A 17,102-nucleotide genomic window follows, 5' to 3' on the forward strand; every position below is an offset into this window, starting at 1 on the left:
ATCAGGCTGGCCTTGAACTCAGAGATCTGCTTGTCTCTGCCTCCCAAGTGCTCAGATTAAAGGTATACACCACCACCACCTAACTCCAGAACCCACATTTTAAAAGCCAAGTATGAGAGCTGATAAGATGGCTCATCAGGTAAAGGCGACTGGCCGCCAAGCCTGATAACCAGAGTTTGATTTCTAGAACCACATAGTGGAAGGAGAGCACCAAATCCAGCAAGTTGTCACCTGACTTACCATCCCCAACAGGTGTGGCATTCCACACTTGCAATCCCAACAAAGGAGAGGCGGATGCCTAGGGCTCACTGGCCAGCTGGCCTAGTCGAATCAGTGAGCTCCAGGCCAATGAGACAGTGTCTCAAAACAAGGACTGATGCTACGGGATGACCCGCAGTCCTTGGACAAGGACCTCCACATGCACCACCATGTGTGTGTACCCACACAAACACAAACACACACACAAAAAAGATTTTACTCTTTACTATAGTTTTATATTACTTTTTAAAAAATTCAGTAATGTAACAAAAATGGCATATAGCTAATGGTTTATTTAAAAATTGGAACATAAATTTTTACTATAAGGAGAATGAGAAAACAAGACTATAAACAAAAGCTGATATATCGCTCTCCCATATGGGGGCAAAAACCAGAATACCCACAGTAACTGCTCTGTAGCCCAAGCTCCTACTATATAGAAAAATATCTTGTTTTTAAATACTGAGAATGGAAATGGATTCATCTACTTTCTCCTTTGCTCTATAAGATTATATAACTTTTATAGGGAAAAATAAGTATTATATGTAAGAGACTGAATTCATAATACAGAAACAATGATACTGGGGAAGGTGCTTTACTATTCTCATAGAAAGATATCAAATATCAGGTTGACAATAAGTCAGAATTAAAAACCAAGCCATTTGAACTAATAAAGTCTAAGGTTATTACAAAAGAAAAAAAAAAAAAAAGAGTTCTTTTCAATGCAGAATGATGAGGCTTATTTTTAACACGTCAACGTTTTCGGCGAGTCTGGAATCTGTAAATAGCTGGGGAGTTCACTGTTTCTTTCTTCACCTTCACCTTCTTAGTTTTATCCTGTAAGAGTGAACAAGTCCAGTAAACACACACAGGGTTCATGACACAAAGTCAGTGAGCCGGCTAAGGGAAGCCCCAACACAGTTCTTCTCCAAGTTCAAAGGAGCCTTGGGCGCCCACTGCACGAAGCCACCTAATCTCCCCAGGAACACACAGAATGCTACCAGCTGTGGGCAGTCTTTGGGAAAACTGAGGAGAGGGCAGCTCAAGTAATTATTTTGTTTAAATTATAAATTTAATTCTCTTGCGGAACCCAAGTTGAGAAAGGGCAACCTAAATGATCTGCAAGGCTGAAGAATTTGACATTTAAGGAATGATAATGCGAAAGAGCTTCTTAAATTCCTTCGCTCTGCTATTTAACTGCACAATGTTGTCTATTTTTAAACCCCAGTGAGTGGCATGCACTGTTTTGTTAACCTGTTTAAATGTTACGGGAGCTGCTCCTAGGCTATAAAGTCCATATGCTACCTGATCCTACCCTTTGCTGCTCCAAGGCACTGACTAATAACCCCTTATTACCTTCTTAATCAAGGAACATTTCAACAGGGGCAGAGCAGTAGACACGGGCTCAAACCACTGCCCCCAAGGAACAGACATTTTCACTGGTGTTGATTTACACACAGCCAAGAGCCAGTCTCAGTTAAGACCTTTATAAGGAAAAAAAAAAAAAGAAAGAAAAAGAGAAGGCTCAAGGCCCCCTCTCCTTACCATAAGATCTTTGCGTGTTTGAATTTTCTGTGCAACAACGAACAGCTTCTTCTCCCGTTCAATCCGCTGTGTCAAGCAATCATACTGCTTTTGTCTTTCTTTAGCTATCCCCTACGGAAGAAACATTCATTTTCAATAAAGCAATTACCAAGACAAAAATGAGTAAGAACCTGGTTCTTTAGTCCAACTACATCATGGTGTCACCAGTCCCTCCTTATTCCAGAATCGAGTCAACATGATTACAATAAAGATACCCACTTTAAAAATAGCACATCTTATAAGTGAAAGCAACCAAGTACCCTATCAATATCATTTCACAAATGCAGAAACCCAGAGAGAAAACCAACTGGCCCAAGGGTAGACGGTTTGGCTAAATCATAGTCAGACTGCCCTGAGCCCCAACTTCCAAGAGTGTTCCCGGAGGTACACTAAGTGGACTCAACCTCTGAGTGCCTTAGTTATTGTGGCTGAGGGCGGCACCCACCCAAAGGACCACTGATGAGCGGTGTGCTGTGCCTCAGAGTCTAAATCTAAATCTCACAGAGCACAGGAGGATTTTCAGCACGGGTGACCTGAGAAGACTCAACTGCTAAGGACCCCTCAGAAACTATGGGAGCCCTTACATTTTGGAGACTTGTAAGTATCTGAGAAACTAATAGAAACCTTGGCTTCTTCTTTGAGATAGCATACAGATTATCACTCATCCGTACTACTTGGAACCAATGTTTGGATTTTCAGTTTGGGGGTGCTCGGAATATCTGCATGTACATGAAATAATTTAGGGATAAAACCCAAGTCTAAATAAGAGATTCATTATTTTTCATGTATTCCTTATATATACAGCCTGAAGATAATTTTACACTGTATTTTTAGCATGCCCGCCCGCATTTTAACTGTGGCCCATCACATGAAGTCAGGTATGCAATTTCTCATTAGTAGTTTCCTATCAGCACTCAAAACATTACACATTTTGAAGGGTTTCAGACTTTGCTCTTTTGGACTGAGAATGTCCAACCTCTATGGACGCACATGCAGAAGCCTGCACATACATATATGCACAATATTTCAGTGTGGGGTGGGTATTCACAGACCTCCTCAAGCCAGAGACAGATTTATTTACTTGCTTACTTATTTTTTTTTATCACTTCCATGTTGCAGACTGACAATCTATTCACCAGCCGCACAGTCCCTTGATAAAAGTAATTATGCTTTAAACAAAGCAATGGCATTAAATGGTACTGGGCAAGCATAGCAGGTCCAAACCCTCTTTCCTTTGTGACCACTTTGATGGCAGACCACCCTGTATTGTCTGTGAGGACCACTATACAACCTGACAAGCATCAGTGACTCCGCTAACTGACAAACACGGTTATCACTAGACCCCCAGGCAGCTCCTCAGCTGAAGTGTTACGAACAGAGAGGGGACTAGCACTGGGCCTCAGACTTCAACAACTCACCAGCTCTACTACAGTCTCACAGCAGTGGTTGCAGACAGCTTTTGTTTTCACTTTATTGCACAGACTGTCAAATTTATGGGATTACCCAATATAGTCAAACTAATTAGGGGTATTTATATTACTAAAGCAAGTTTAGCTGCCTCTGAGCTAGAGGAAACTGCTGTGAAATTAAACATTGGAAGCAAAACTGATGCGGTGTAAATGATTCAAATCAAAACAGAACAGCTGTCTGCTTGAAACACATTGACAGCATTTTTTTTAAATGAATCAGTCAGAAGTGAGAGTTCAACTCCAGAAGGTTTTGAGAAAAAGCCTGTCATCTCAATCCAGTGATAGAAAGCACCATAAGGAAAAGTCAATACAAAATATTGGGTATAACCTAATAATACGAAAACATTTTAATACGTGTATTCACTGCTAAAGGTTCTAGATCAAAGTACTACACACATATCCCTAAACTTTAATGTCCCTTCCCTGCTCTAAATTTTCTAAATGTTGGCAAAGGATACACCCATTAAAAGCACAAAGGACCAGATCAGAGCTAGGATTCAAACCTAAAACCTAAGCTCCTCACCACTAAGTCACATGTCCTCCAAAACAAACAGACTTCCATCTCCATCATCAAATCCTCTTTTTCACTTCGTCAGGGAAATTGTAGAAGTTTTCTACAAATAATATATGAAATGTAGTGGCCAAAGAGAACCACAGACAAAGAAAAACTGAGACTCCCCCAAGTACCCTTCTGAGTGCAAACAGGATGCATACCTTGAGTCGAGTCTCGGGTGTAACTCCTTTCACCTTCTCCTTCTGCAAGGTCTCGATCCTGGGTCTATTAAAGACCCTGTCAACTAGCTCTGGGGCCGTTTGCAAGTGGGTCGCAATATCAAACCGTTCAACTGAAATTCAAGACAATCTTTAAGGCACAGGTTGTCCCTAACACCACACAACACACAGTGACATGGCAGACCATCCCAGACACCTTCAACATTTCATACCTTCCTTTTTGGTGTCAAAAAAGAACACGTGCTTATTCTGTTGCTTCCCCTGGAAATCCAGCAGATGGAGCTCTGATTTCAGTCTTTCAATTTTCTACAACAAGAATATGGTCTCTTTACAATGGGCTCTTCCAGAGTCTCAGAAATAAACTTGCAAGGACTTAAGACACTTCACGGCTTCACTGTCAGCCGGCAAAGAAATCATTTCATTCTTTTTTCCTTTTTGGTATTTTTAGGTACTGACTCTCATTGTGGCATCATCACATATGTCTGTCATAATACTTTGTTCTCAATAGTTTGATTCTTATAAATGAAAGCCCTTAAACTTACTAAGCACCAACCATTTATCAAGAACTAGACTAGGCGTTCTACAAGACTCAATATTTAAAATATATGACAGAAATAAGCACTCTCAAAGAAGTTAACTGGTCCAGAACCATGGGGCTAAAAACTGACAGAAGCAGAATTTAACCTACTTTGTCTCATTCTTGCTCTCTCTCTCTTTTTTATTTTTTTTTTTGTTTTGTTTTGTTTTGTTTTTTTCAAGACAGGCCTTCTCTGTGCAACTTTGGCTTCCCTGGACTTGCTTTGTAGTCCAGAGTGGCCTTGAACTCACAGAGATCTGCTTGACTCTGCCTCCCAGAGTAGTCTCATGCTCAAACCTGAACTCCTTGCTGATAATACTTATAAGATATCATCATACCCAAAGACAATGTAGACTGTGGAATATGCTAATAACTTCCAATTACAGAATTGTTTCCTTTACTGTTGTTATTTAAACCAGGGCCTGGATACTTATTGCCTCCACCTCCTGTGATTATCGTTATACACAACCACAATCTGCTATATCCTTCTTTAACCAACAAAGACATCAAAACATAGAGTTAACTGTTACCTTCGCTTCCGCAACCCTTTTCATCTCTATGTATTTGATATCCTGAGTTCTCATCAGCTTTAGCTGCTCTGGGGTTACTTCTTCCTTGTTCTCTTTGACAATATGAACTCCATCCTAAAATCAAGGTTTAACAGATACATACCTTAGTAGACTACTACCATCAGTAACTAACTGTTAACACGATCCATATTTAAAACAAAGACAAGCAAGTGCTACGTGCACACTGAGAGGAGCCCAAGGCCTCAGGCCACTGGCCTCCACCTTGAACAGAGCACACTTCCAGTCACTCTTTGAACTAGAGGCTGGAATGTGAGCAGGCTAGGGTGGTCCTAAGGGGTCCAGCACTTTGTCTGGCATGTAGAGGTACTGGGTTCCATTTGCAAAATATCACAACAAAGACAAATGGAAAAACAAAAAACAAACAGAAGATGGTGCAAAGGTGGGAGCATGCTGACCAGGAAAAGGACAGTCTGCCTTGGACCTCTCACCAGGAGAACCTGCTCCAACTGGAGAAGGGTCAAGTTAAACCAAGGATGCTTCCTCACTCTGACTCATTCCCCATCTTTATTTCCCAACACTTAGGGCTCCAAAAACGACTATCTGTTTCACACATACCTGGAGCTTAACACGAGTCATTTTATAGTAGAATTCATCTGGATTTTTTTCAAGAGCCTTCTTCCGGAGAGCTTTGAGGAAATCTTGCTTTTTATGATAGTCACTAAAAAAGCAAGTCAGAAGAAATGTGTTGCAAAAGAAGAAAAAGAGAAAAACTACCCACACAAATGAACTAATTACATGCACTTAAAAGCTCATAATAGGGGGTTGGAGAGGTGGCTCAGAGGTTAAGAGCACTGGCTGCTCTTCTAGAGGTCCTGAGTTCAATTCCCAGCAACCACATGGTGGCTCACAACCATTTATAATGGGATCTGGTGCCCTCTTCTGGCCTGCAGGTGTACATGCAGGCAGAACACTGTATACCTAATAAATACATAAAATTTTTTTGTTTTGTTTTGCACATGCCTTTAATCCTGGTGCTCAGGAGGTAGAGAAGCAGATTTCTGTGAGTTCAAGGCCAATTTGGTCTACAGAGTGAGCTCCAGGACAGCCAGGGCTGGGCTGTGTCTTAAAAAAACCAATTAATCAGTCAATAAATTTTGTTTTGTGTTCTCATTATAGACGGTTGTGACCCACCATGTGGTTGGCAGGAATTGAACTCAGAACCTTTGGGAGGGTAGCCAGTGCTCTTAACCTCTGAGCCATCTCTCCAGGCCCAAAACAAAAAATTTTGAACAACCAAAGCAGTGACCAGATCTGCTCCATGATCCACTGTGACTGAGTCAGGCTTTCCATAAGATCCACAATCTTAGGAGCCCTCTGTCCCAATTGGACCTAAAATTAACTATCTCCATTCCATGTTAGTGTCACTTAAACCATTACAAAAGGACACCAAGTAAAGCACAACTTTAAAACTTCTTATGGGGCTGGAGAGATAGCTTAGAGGTTAAGAGCACCGGCTGCTCTTCCAGAGGTCCTGAGTTCAATTCCCAGCAACCACACGGTGGCTCACAACCATCTATAATGAGATCTGGTGCCTTCTTCTGGCATGAAGGTATACATGTAGGCAGAACACTGTATACATAACACATAAATCTTTAAAAAAAAAAAACATTTAAAATAATAATAATAAAAAAACTCCTTCTAAAGGACTGTAGTACAAGCTTCAGCACTCAGCTACTGCCATGATTCAGACACCACTCAGTGCAGCAGAACAAGTAGAGCGGTGACCTCCATAGCCATAGCGGGTGGTTTTGTACCAGGCTCCACTACTTCTGGCTAAGTAAGCCTGGGTAAGCTGAATAACTATTCTAATCCTAATTTCATACATAAAATGAGTATAATAGTAACCTACCCCAGAAGGCTGTTGGAAAGAATAAACAAACATACGAACTCTACCTCCAAGGACCCAACCATAGTACTCGGGCCTGGGCTCACTGGTGGAGAGCGTCTCTCGAATGCGAAAGCCCTACAATCAAGTCTCATTTCCCACCCACCACAAAAAGGACAACAATGACAGTACTCAGGTCCTACAATTTGCTTTAAAAGCTCTGGTATGACAGCCAGGATGCACATCCCTTTAATCCCAGCACTCGGGAGACAGAGGCACGTGGATTTCTGAATTCGAGCCCTGTCTGGTCTACAGAGTGAGTTCCAGGGTAGTCAAAGCTACATAGAAAGACCTGACTCAAAACAACAACAACAAAAAGCTCTGCTACCAGCCAGGCATGACATGTAAAATTGTAATCCCAGGACTAGAGAGGCCGAGATAGGAGATCTTGACTAGACTACACAAAAAGACTGTCTTTAAAAAAAAAATTAAATTACATTAAAAGAAAAATGCTGTGGGGCTGGAGAGATAGGTCAGTGGTTAAGAACACTGACTGTCCTTTCAAAGGTCCCAGGTTCAATTCCCAGAACAGACATGGCAACTAAGAACTAACTCTTCCGGCCTCCATAGGCATACACCAGGGGAAACAGAGAGCGTTGAATCACTGTAAATTTGAGGTCACACTGATTCACACAGTGAGTGTCAGGCCAGCTGGGGCTATATAAATTTTTAAAAAATTAAAATCTGGAACCTAGAGAAATCCATTTAATCATTGCCACCCACCACATCTGGAGCAAAAGAACGTCAGCTGACTTGTACACTAATAAGCAATTATAAGCACTTTGCAAATGAAGTGCTAAAGAAAAGAATGGACATGATTGTTTTATGAAATGTTTTCAGAGTTCATCATCACCCACTCTCAGACTCATGAATCCATCTTTCATATCTCTTCATTCCACACCACATATAATGATGTAAGAGACTCAACAATCAGAATTTTAGATTATATATTTCACTTCCAGAAAAGGGAGCAAAAAGATTCAGCATTTGGTTCAAACACCAAAGTGGAAGCAAATCAATGCCACTGGGAAAACCATCTGGAAGGGCATAATAAAAGCAATTACAGTGCAAGTACCTAAATAAGTAATGTTCTGTCCAAAGGGAAGCTTGGGGTCACAGGAAAATACCTAACAGGCTGCCAGAGCTTTGGGCATTTTATCAATGGCAGGAAATCATTCCCCGGTTAGACACTTAGGCACTTTAGCTGTAGTACGAGGATGTTGTAAGTTTCTTGGCAGAACCTATACGAGAAATACCAGACTCACTTCGCACGAAGTTTGTAATCTTTCTTTTTCTCCAGCAAACCCAGACGTTTTCGAAAGCCAGGCTGGAAGACAAAAGGAAAAAGAAGCACTTAGTTCTCTTAGCAAACACATGCTCAAAGCAACATGACACCTGACAGAAACCAGACTGTAGTGTTCAGTAAATCTGTGTCCTTGGAGCCAACCCACTACCCTGTTCCTCCCTCCTCCTATTTATGGGCCCTGCCCAAGGATGAGAGGGCATATCCTAAAGCCAGACAGGTCACAAGCACCACCTTAGTAGGTTTCTTGGCCTATTAAGGACAGAGAGAGGCAACAATGACTCGGCATTAAGCAAGCAGTTGCCAGCTGTACTAAAATTACTACCAACTTAATCCAAGGGCTTACAAAATACTACGATGGGAAAACATAGTAACAGGAGGCAACTGTGGTAAGGGAGCTAAATTTAGTTTCCAGACCTGGGTTCAAGCCATGCTTCACCTCGTAACAACCTATGACCTTGGGCAAATAAATCATTTAATGCCTCTGGGCTGTCATTTCCTAACTATAAAATAAGAACAGTGCAGCTGAGTAAAATGGGGCTTGCCTACAATCCTGACACTTGGGAGCTAAGGCAGGAGGATTGCAAGCTCAAGGCTATATACTAAGACCAGAAACAATTTTAAAGAAATACAGACAAAACCAAGTACCACGGAAAAGTATTATTTCTGACCTAATCCTCTATAGCATGCAGGGTTCAATGACTATATCCTGATATATCCTTGTATAAGCTACCATTACTTTGAGTGCTTCATAATCAGGTTAAATTGGTACATGCCTATAATCCCAGAATTTGAGAAATGGAAGAGGAGGGTCAGGAGTCCAAGGCCAGCCTAAGCTAAATGAGACTTATGTATAAAATATGTGTATCTATATGAGACACTTTCCCAACTTTTTGCTGTGGCAGAAGGCTTTTGAGACAGTCAATTCATAATCCTTCTGCCTTCCTGAATTCCTGATCCTCCTGCCTCCACCTGCAGAGTGTATGCCACCATAGCTGGCTTTTATTCAATGCTGAAGATCAATGTGGAACCTCTAGCATGCTAGGCAAGTACTCTACCAACTGAGCTACATGCCCTCTACCTGTATCATCTTAACAGCTCACGATTACGTACCTACTCAGTTCCAAAGCAATGTGCTATGCTTGTTGCATATTCCTATTTCATCTTTATGACATTACGAAAAAGTAAAACATATTCTCCCGAAGGGGGGTGACATTTAGAGAATATAGTCAAGAATGCAGAACCAAGGCTGGGATGTATCTCAGCTGCTAGGGCACTTGCCTAGCATGCAAAAGTCCCCAGGTTCAATCCACAGCACCACATAAACCAGGCATGGTAAAAATAAAAATAAAAATAAATAAAAAGATTAAAAAAAAAAAAAAAACAGGCATGGTGGCATATACCTGTAATCCTTGCAGGAAGAAAGGAAGCAGGCTGATCAGAAGTTCAAGGATGCCTGGCGGTGGTCACAGACCCTTTGATCCCAGCACTCTGGAGGCAGAGGCAAGCAGATCTCTGTGAGTTGGATGCCTCTCTGGTCTACATAGTAAATTCCAGGACAGCCAGGGCTACACAGAGAAACCCTGTCTCAAACAAAACAAAAGGTTCAAGGTCTTCCTTAGCTACATGTACCAGTAAGCCCCAAAGCTAAAACTAGAGCCCTTCTGTCTGCAGCTAGGCTATTTCAAAGCCCGCTATACTCTATCTTTCTGCTCTGTGCAATGTTTCTTTGGCTTTGGTTTTGGAAACAAGTTTTCATACAGCCCTCCTTGACTGCAAACTCAGGACCTCCTGCCTCAGCCTCCCACAAGCTATGATGATGAATGGTCTTTTTTCTTTTTCTTTGGAGACAGGGTCTCATTCTAGAGCCCAGGCTGGCCTGGAACTCACTGTTACTCAAGGTAGGGCTTGCAATCCTCCTGCCTTGCCCTGCCAAGTGCCAGGATAATAGATTTGTATGACTGCACCCACTCCTCTGAACAACCTTGATTCCTGAGGCTGCACATTTATTCTCTACTGAGCTTGGGATAATAACTTGAATGGGATTCTTACAGTCACCTTCGTCATCTCTTTATCTTTCAAGGGATAACATAACCAAGGTATAAAATGACAACTTAGGGATGGCAAGATGCTTCAGAAGGGACATGCCTGCCACCGTGCCTAAGTCTGATCCCCTGGAACCTACATGATGGAAGAACTGACCCCCCACAAGTTGTCCCTGACCTCTATAACCACTCCCTGGCATGGTTGCCCAACACACACACACACACACACACACACACACACACACACACACAGACACACAGACACAACAGGCCAATAAGTAAATGTAATTTAAATTTTTTTTTCAACTGTGTGGTGGCCCAAGCACTCAGAGTACTCAGGAGATAAGAAGCAGGGGGATTTCCTTGAGTTCAAGGCCAGTCTGGTCTACACAGAGTGCTAGGCCAACCAGGGTTACCTAGTGAAATACTGTCTCAAAAAAGACTTCCCTGATTTTTTTCAAAATTATTTGTATGGCACATGCCCTTAATTCTAGCACTCAGGAGGCAAAGGCAGGTGGATCTCTGAGTCCCAGGCCATCCTGGTCTACATAGCAAGTTCCAGAATAGCCAGGGCTACAGGAAAAAGGGAGGGGGACAGAGAGGATGAACATTTTGCCTGCACATACATGTATCTACCTCATGAGTGCCTGGAGCCCTCAATAGACAAAAGTACCAAATCCCCTGAAACTAAAGTTGTGGGTGGTGGTGAGCTACCATGTGGGTGCTGGGAACCAAACCTGGGTCCTCTGCAAGAGCAGTAAGTGCTCAGCCACCTCTCTAGCACCCATGATAGCTTTTTTTATTCCCAAAACTTTTTTAATGATTTATTTTTATTTTATGTGCCTTGGTGTTCTACCTGCATGTGTCTGAGTGAGGGTGTCGGATCTTCTGGTACTGGAGCTACAGGCAGGTGTGAGCTACCATGTGGGTGCCAGGAACTGAACCTGGGTCTTCTGGAAGAGCAGCTAGTGCTCCCAACTGTTAAGCTATCTCTCCAGACCACTAGCTTCTATTTTTAATACAGCAAAGGGAGACCAACAGAGAAATAAATTTCAAAGGTCAGGGAACAACACTGAGGTAGCAGTCTTAAAATCATTTATGTGTGAATGAATGTCCACGTGCATTACAGAGAACCTACATGTGAATCGGTTTACACATTCACCTTCCTCTACACAAAGCATCAAATGTGGCCACTGCCTCACAAGGACACAGAAAAACACTGGGAACTCAAATTCAGAAGCAACTCAGGCATTGTCTTAAAATCCCTTTCTTCTATATTAACCTAAGTCAACTATCTCTAACAGTGACTTTAGATGTGAAATTTAATCTCTTTAGCCAGGTGTGGTGGCACATGTCTGTAATCCCAGTACTTGCGGAGGCAGAGGCAGGCAGATCAATGTGAGTTCAAGGCCAGCCTAGTCTACAAAGTGAGTCCAGGACAGCCAAGGCTACACCGAAAAACCTTGTCTCAAGAAAAAAAACAAGGGGGCTGGAGAGATGGCTCAGTAGTTAAGAGCACTGTCTGCTCTTCCAAAGGACCTGGGTTCAATTCTCAGCACCCATATGGCAGCTCAAAACTGTCTATACCACCAATTCCAAAGGATCTGACACCTTCACACTAATGCACATAAAATAAATTAAAAAAGAAAAAAACAAAACACAACAACAACAACAGCAAAAAACTCTTCAAGCACCAGGTTTTTAATTTTTTAATTTGTAAAATGTAATAATATCTACCTCCTAAGGACACTGTGGAATTAGTAGACAATCTTTGTTCAGCATGCAAGGCTATTCCTAGGATGCTCAAAAGGTGACCATTTCAAGCAGAATGTACTGTAATATCAGCATCCACAAGGCTGAGGCAGAAGGATCACAAATGGAATCTGAGGTAAGTCTAGGCTAAATAGGGAGACCTTGTCTCAGGGGAAAAAAAAAAAAAAACTTTGTCGTCAAGAGGAAACTGATTCACAAGTCCAACTGTTTCACCACAATGATCATTATTCTACCCTTTCCACATGTTCCACATCTAGTACTTTAATTTTTTTTTATTTTATTTTATGTGTATGACTGTTTTGCTTTTATGCCTGTGTACATAAAATGTGTCTAGTGCCCAAGGAGGCCGGAAGAGAACCTCAGACACCCTAGACCAGATAGTTGTGAGCTGCCATATGGGTGCTAGGAACTAAATCTGGGTACTCTGGAAGGGCAGCAAGTGCTCTTAACCACCCAGCCATCGCTCCAGCCCTCATGTCTGGCATTTTTAATGTGCCACCTCTTATAAAACTGCCTCTATATTCTTGAAACACCTGATACAATTTCCAGTTTTGCAGTATGCCAGCTCTAGCTGGACCCCTTTGGGCAAAGTACTCAACCCATCTTTCATTTCCTCAAGGAAATAATAACCGGCTTCTATACAGCTGCTCTGAGTTAAGTAGCAGTGAGAGTCAGACATTTACACTTCAAGGTCTGGTTACTACTGGTTTTAGATAGGTCCACATACAGTCTCACAAACAAGATGCTAAAAAACGCTGCTGTGAGGTTGCTGAGGTGACTCAAAGTGAAGACACTCGCCACCAAGTCTAATGACTTGAGTGTCAACCTGGAGAATGACTCCTGCAAGGTGTCCTCTGACCTCCACAAAGCTATGGCACCAATACACACACGGTTAAGTAAAATACATGTAAAATAAAAAAATTTTACTACATGTATAATATTGCTTCCACTAAGCATACACTCTAATAAATGCTATTAAACAGGAAAAGTGAACTGTGATAAAGACTGTGCTACCACTTCGCAGCCTTCTGACTAATATCAACAGTAAAATAATTTTTTTCTTTTTTTTTTCTTTCAAGACAGGGTTTCTCTGTGTAGCTTTGGCTGTCCTGGACTCCTTCTGTAGACCAGGCTGGCCTTGAACTCACAGCTACTTGCCTGCCTCTGCCTCCCCCGAGTGCTGGGATTAAAGGTGTGTGCTTAAAAAAGAATTTTTAAAAGATATATGTATGTCTCAATTCTACAGCATCAGCCAATTGCACGGTTTCAGAGACGATGTCCTTCCTTTTCTTCAGCATCTGTAAAGCAGGGATCTCTAAAGGCCTCTTTGGTTGCTGATGTGGGGTTCTGTTTGTTGGTACTGTGGTTTAATTTTGTGTATATACATATGTGGATACACACGCCACAGCATATACGGGGGACAGAGGACAATTTCTCAGGAGTCCATTCTCAGGAAAGAAGCCATGAAATTGAAAGACCAAGCAGAGGGGATATGGGACTGTTTGGAAGTGAGGAAGGGAAGGGAGAAATGTTGTAATTAAGTTATAATCTCAAAAATTCAAATAAAAAAAAAAAAGAATCCATTCTTTCATTCCACTTTTCTATGATTTCTGAGGATCTAACTCAGGTCACCAGGCTGAGGCAGCAAGCACACTTACTTGCTGGCTGAGCCATCTTACCAACCCATTTTGTTTTGCTGAGCTACAGATCACCCTAAACTCTTTTTTTTTTTTTAGATTTATTTATTTGTTATGTACACAGTGTTCTGCCTGTGCACCAGATCTCACTATAGATGGTTACAAGCCACCATGTGGTTGCTGGGAATTGAACTCAGGACCTTTGGAAGAACAGCCAGCGTTCTTAACCTCTGAGCCATCTCTCCAGCCCCACCCTAAACTCTTGACCTTCATAAAAAAAAAAAAAAAAAAAAAAAAAATTATTTTAGGGGTTGAACAGATGGCTTAACAGTTCCTTACAAGCATTCTTCTCCTCCAGAAAATCCAAGTTCATTTCCCAGCACCCACTCAGGATACATCACATATCAGGCCCGTCAAAAGTTCCTGAAACCCCAGCTCCAGGATGAGCTCCCACAGACATACGCACTCGGATGCACTAATTATTTTTTAATTAAAAAATTGAAAGATTTAATATGTATGTGTGTGCATGTGAGTACAGAGCCCATGGAGGCTAGAAAGGATTGTTGGACTTCCTAAAGTTGAGTTACAGATATTAGTGAGCTCACGATGTGGGTGCTGGAATTTGAACTCTCAAAGAGCAACCAAGTACTCTCAATGGCTAAGCCATCTCTCCAGCCGCTAAAGCTTTGTTTGAACCAGTTACGTGGTTTCTGAGAATAGTAAAGTGGAAAGTGGCTCCGCACACATCTTTCTTTCGTTCACATAACCCACACTGACACATTCTCCTCAGAAACCCCACAATTATTTATTCTAACTCTATTCAATAGGAGACGGCCTTCCTCTTTTCTCTCTTCCTACCGGGGATTAAATCTACTGCCTGGCACTTGCTAAGCAAAAAGTTCACCACTGAGTTGTATGTCTAGAATTTTTGCTTTTTTTAGATTTCCATTTTGAGACAGGTCTAAGTTGCCCGGGGAGGCCTTGAATTTGTGATCCTTCTGCCTTGGCCTCTAGAGTAGCTGTCAATACAGACCTGGGCTCTCAGGTGCTACCGGGTTTATAAACGGTCAAGTCACTCTCCAGAAGAGAGAAAGCACCACGATTTCAGGGTGAAGCATGGGAACGAACCACAAATCTCACGCCAGGAGTCGGGCCCACTTTAGGAACCTATCTTCGGTCACGACTCCTGCACGAGTCGGATGCGGGGCGCCTACCACCGCTGGTCACCCGGTTACATTCCTTTAACTTTTGGCCTCAATTTTCCAGAAGATGGCATCTGGCACACCTCGCCTCACTCAGTTAACCACTGAGCCTCTTACCGTAGAGAATGACAATCTCCCTAACCCGACGACAGTCCCTCCCGGGTCTCCCCACCAAGGGACGCCGGGTCGGGCCCCACGTGTCGGGTATTTACATAAGGCAGATGCGCTAGCCGGCATCCGGACGCTGGGAAAGGGAGGGGGCGGAGGCCACCGGTCGGCGCCCGTGGGGCCTGCGAGGACCTACCTGGCTTCGTTCTCGGTGTTCCCGCTGCCGGGACTTGGCTGCCTTGCGAAAAGCCGCCGACATGCCTCCTGAAGTCCAGAAAACACTCAGCAAACTCCACCGCCGAAGCAGCACTACCTGAGGCGCCGGTTCTGCCGAGGCTACCGGAAACAGGCCCAGCCGCAAGCTATGCAGCCTATCAGAAGCCTGCCTTACCAGAAATACATCCCCGCTCAAGCGGCCCGAACAGGAGACTTCTGGGAAATGTAGTTTTCAAAGCTAGAGTCTCGTGATTCCTTCCGCGCTCCCTCCTTGGAGAGCATCCGCTGGTTTCAAGTCCTAGCCTTCACTCTGCCGCACATTGGCATCTGGGAACACGTGGCTGGCACTGCCCTCTGGCTGAGCTCAGCTTCCGTGTGCGCATGTGCTATCACCTGCGACTTGGTCTGGGTTAAAATTATAAGTAGAGCATAGACTAGTGGCTCACACCTTTAATCCCAGGACTCTGAAGGCAGAAGCTTACTAGTTAATGTGAGTTCAAGGATAGCCTAGTCTTACGTAGTGATTGCCAGGCCAGCCAGAGCTATATAGTGAAATCCCGCCAAAGGAAAAAAAAAAAAAAAAAAGAAAGAAAGAAAAATGCTAGAAATACCGGCTGCTTTACAGTATATTAGAAAGAGTGCTTTAAAACCACATTTGGCTCTGCTGCTGACTACTGGCTGTGTGACTTTGAGCAGATTTCTTGACTTTAACGAGCATCATTTTTTCTAACCCATAAAACGAAGATAATAATAGACACTGGTCTTGCTCATCGGACTGTCAAAGGCATTGGGTTGCAGAATTGTACCTATAACCAACGCAGAAGAGAATCATCTAATAGCAGGAAAGTTCTGGGTCCCTCACAACTACTGAAGAAATGGCTGACTGGCAGGCTTAGCGCAAGGTAGTAAGGAATGTGACGGATAGAGCCGTGGGCTGTGGAGAGGGAGTGTTCTGATCCCAGCTCTGCTCCTAACCAAGGAAAGTTAATTTTGCTGACTTTTGGTATCCTCATCTAGTTGTAAAATAATAAAACAATACTATACCCACAAGATTGTGAGGCTTCAGTGACATGTTTAAAGTGCTTAGATCTGTATTTATTTGTTAGCCGGTTTACAATAAATTGTTTAGTTCCTATTTTTCGAGTTGGTTGGGTTTGGCCTAGTCTAATTTGGTTTGGTGTTTTGAGGTAGGATCTAACTACCTGTGCAGGCCTGGCTGCACTGAAACTCACTAGACTCACTGGCCTGAGCCTCACAGTGATCTGAGTCTGCACAGTGCTGGGGTTACAAGTGAGCACTAGCATACCCAGCGATCCGTGTTATTTTTATCATCACTAAAGCTGCCTCTGAGTAGCACAAGAGAGACTTGGCCCCAGCAAAGCATCACAGCAGCATTTGGGGCTGTTTGCTCTGTCTCTCTCCTTCTCTCCTCCCCTCTCTCTCACTCTTATTTCCTCTGTTGGTATTTGGATTCGTTTCCACTACATGAGGCTAATATTCTGAGGGTTCTTTTTTGTTTTTGTTTTTGTTTTTGTTTTTGTTTTGTTGTATTTGGGACAGGATCTCTCTGTGTAGCTCTGGCTGCCCTAGAGCTCACTATGTAGACCAGGCTATGTCCTCCAGCTCACAGAGACCAACCTACCAAGTGCTGGGGTTAAAGGTGTGCACCACTACGAAGGCTTCAACAGACTCTGTACTTAACATCCATTTTACATGACACTGA

The 17,102-nt window shown here is 42.8% G+C and overlaps 1 protein-coding gene across 2 annotated transcripts; it reads right to left on the reverse strand.

The window, feature by feature from the left end:
- Window positions 1-472: 472 nt before the first annotated feature.
- Utp11 (UTP11 small subunit processome component) lies at window positions 473-15,513 on the reverse strand. Of its 2 annotated transcripts, none has more exons than XM_055611522.1 (8): window positions 15,360-15,513; window positions 8,361-8,422; window positions 5,766-5,868; window positions 5,151-5,264; window positions 4,256-4,349; window positions 4,026-4,156; window positions 1,804-1,914; window positions 473-1,095 (listed from the first exon to the last, which is right to left on the reverse strand). In XM_055611522.1, the coding sequence occupies exons 1-8, from the start codon at window positions 15,420-15,422 to the stop codon at window positions 1,012-1,014; spliced, it is 762 nt and encodes a 253-aa protein (XP_055467497.1). In that variant the 5' UTR covers window positions 15,423-15,513; the 3' UTR covers window positions 473-1,011. The 2 variants fall into 2 exon arrangements, with proteins under 2 accessions (XP_055467497.1, XP_055467498.1); XM_055611523.1 differs by lacking the exon at window positions 15,360-15,513 and adding an exon at window positions 9,802-9,857.
- Window positions 15,514-17,102: the final 1,589 nt, after the last annotated feature.

The sequence above is a fragment of the Psammomys obesus genome, unplaced genomic scaffold (assembly GCF_907164565.1).
Source record: "Psammomys obesus unplaced genomic scaffold, mPsaObe1.curated_primary_1811, whole genome shotgun sequence".
Taxonomy (NCBI): domain Eukaryota; kingdom Metazoa; phylum Chordata; class Mammalia; order Rodentia; family Muridae; genus Psammomys; species Psammomys obesus.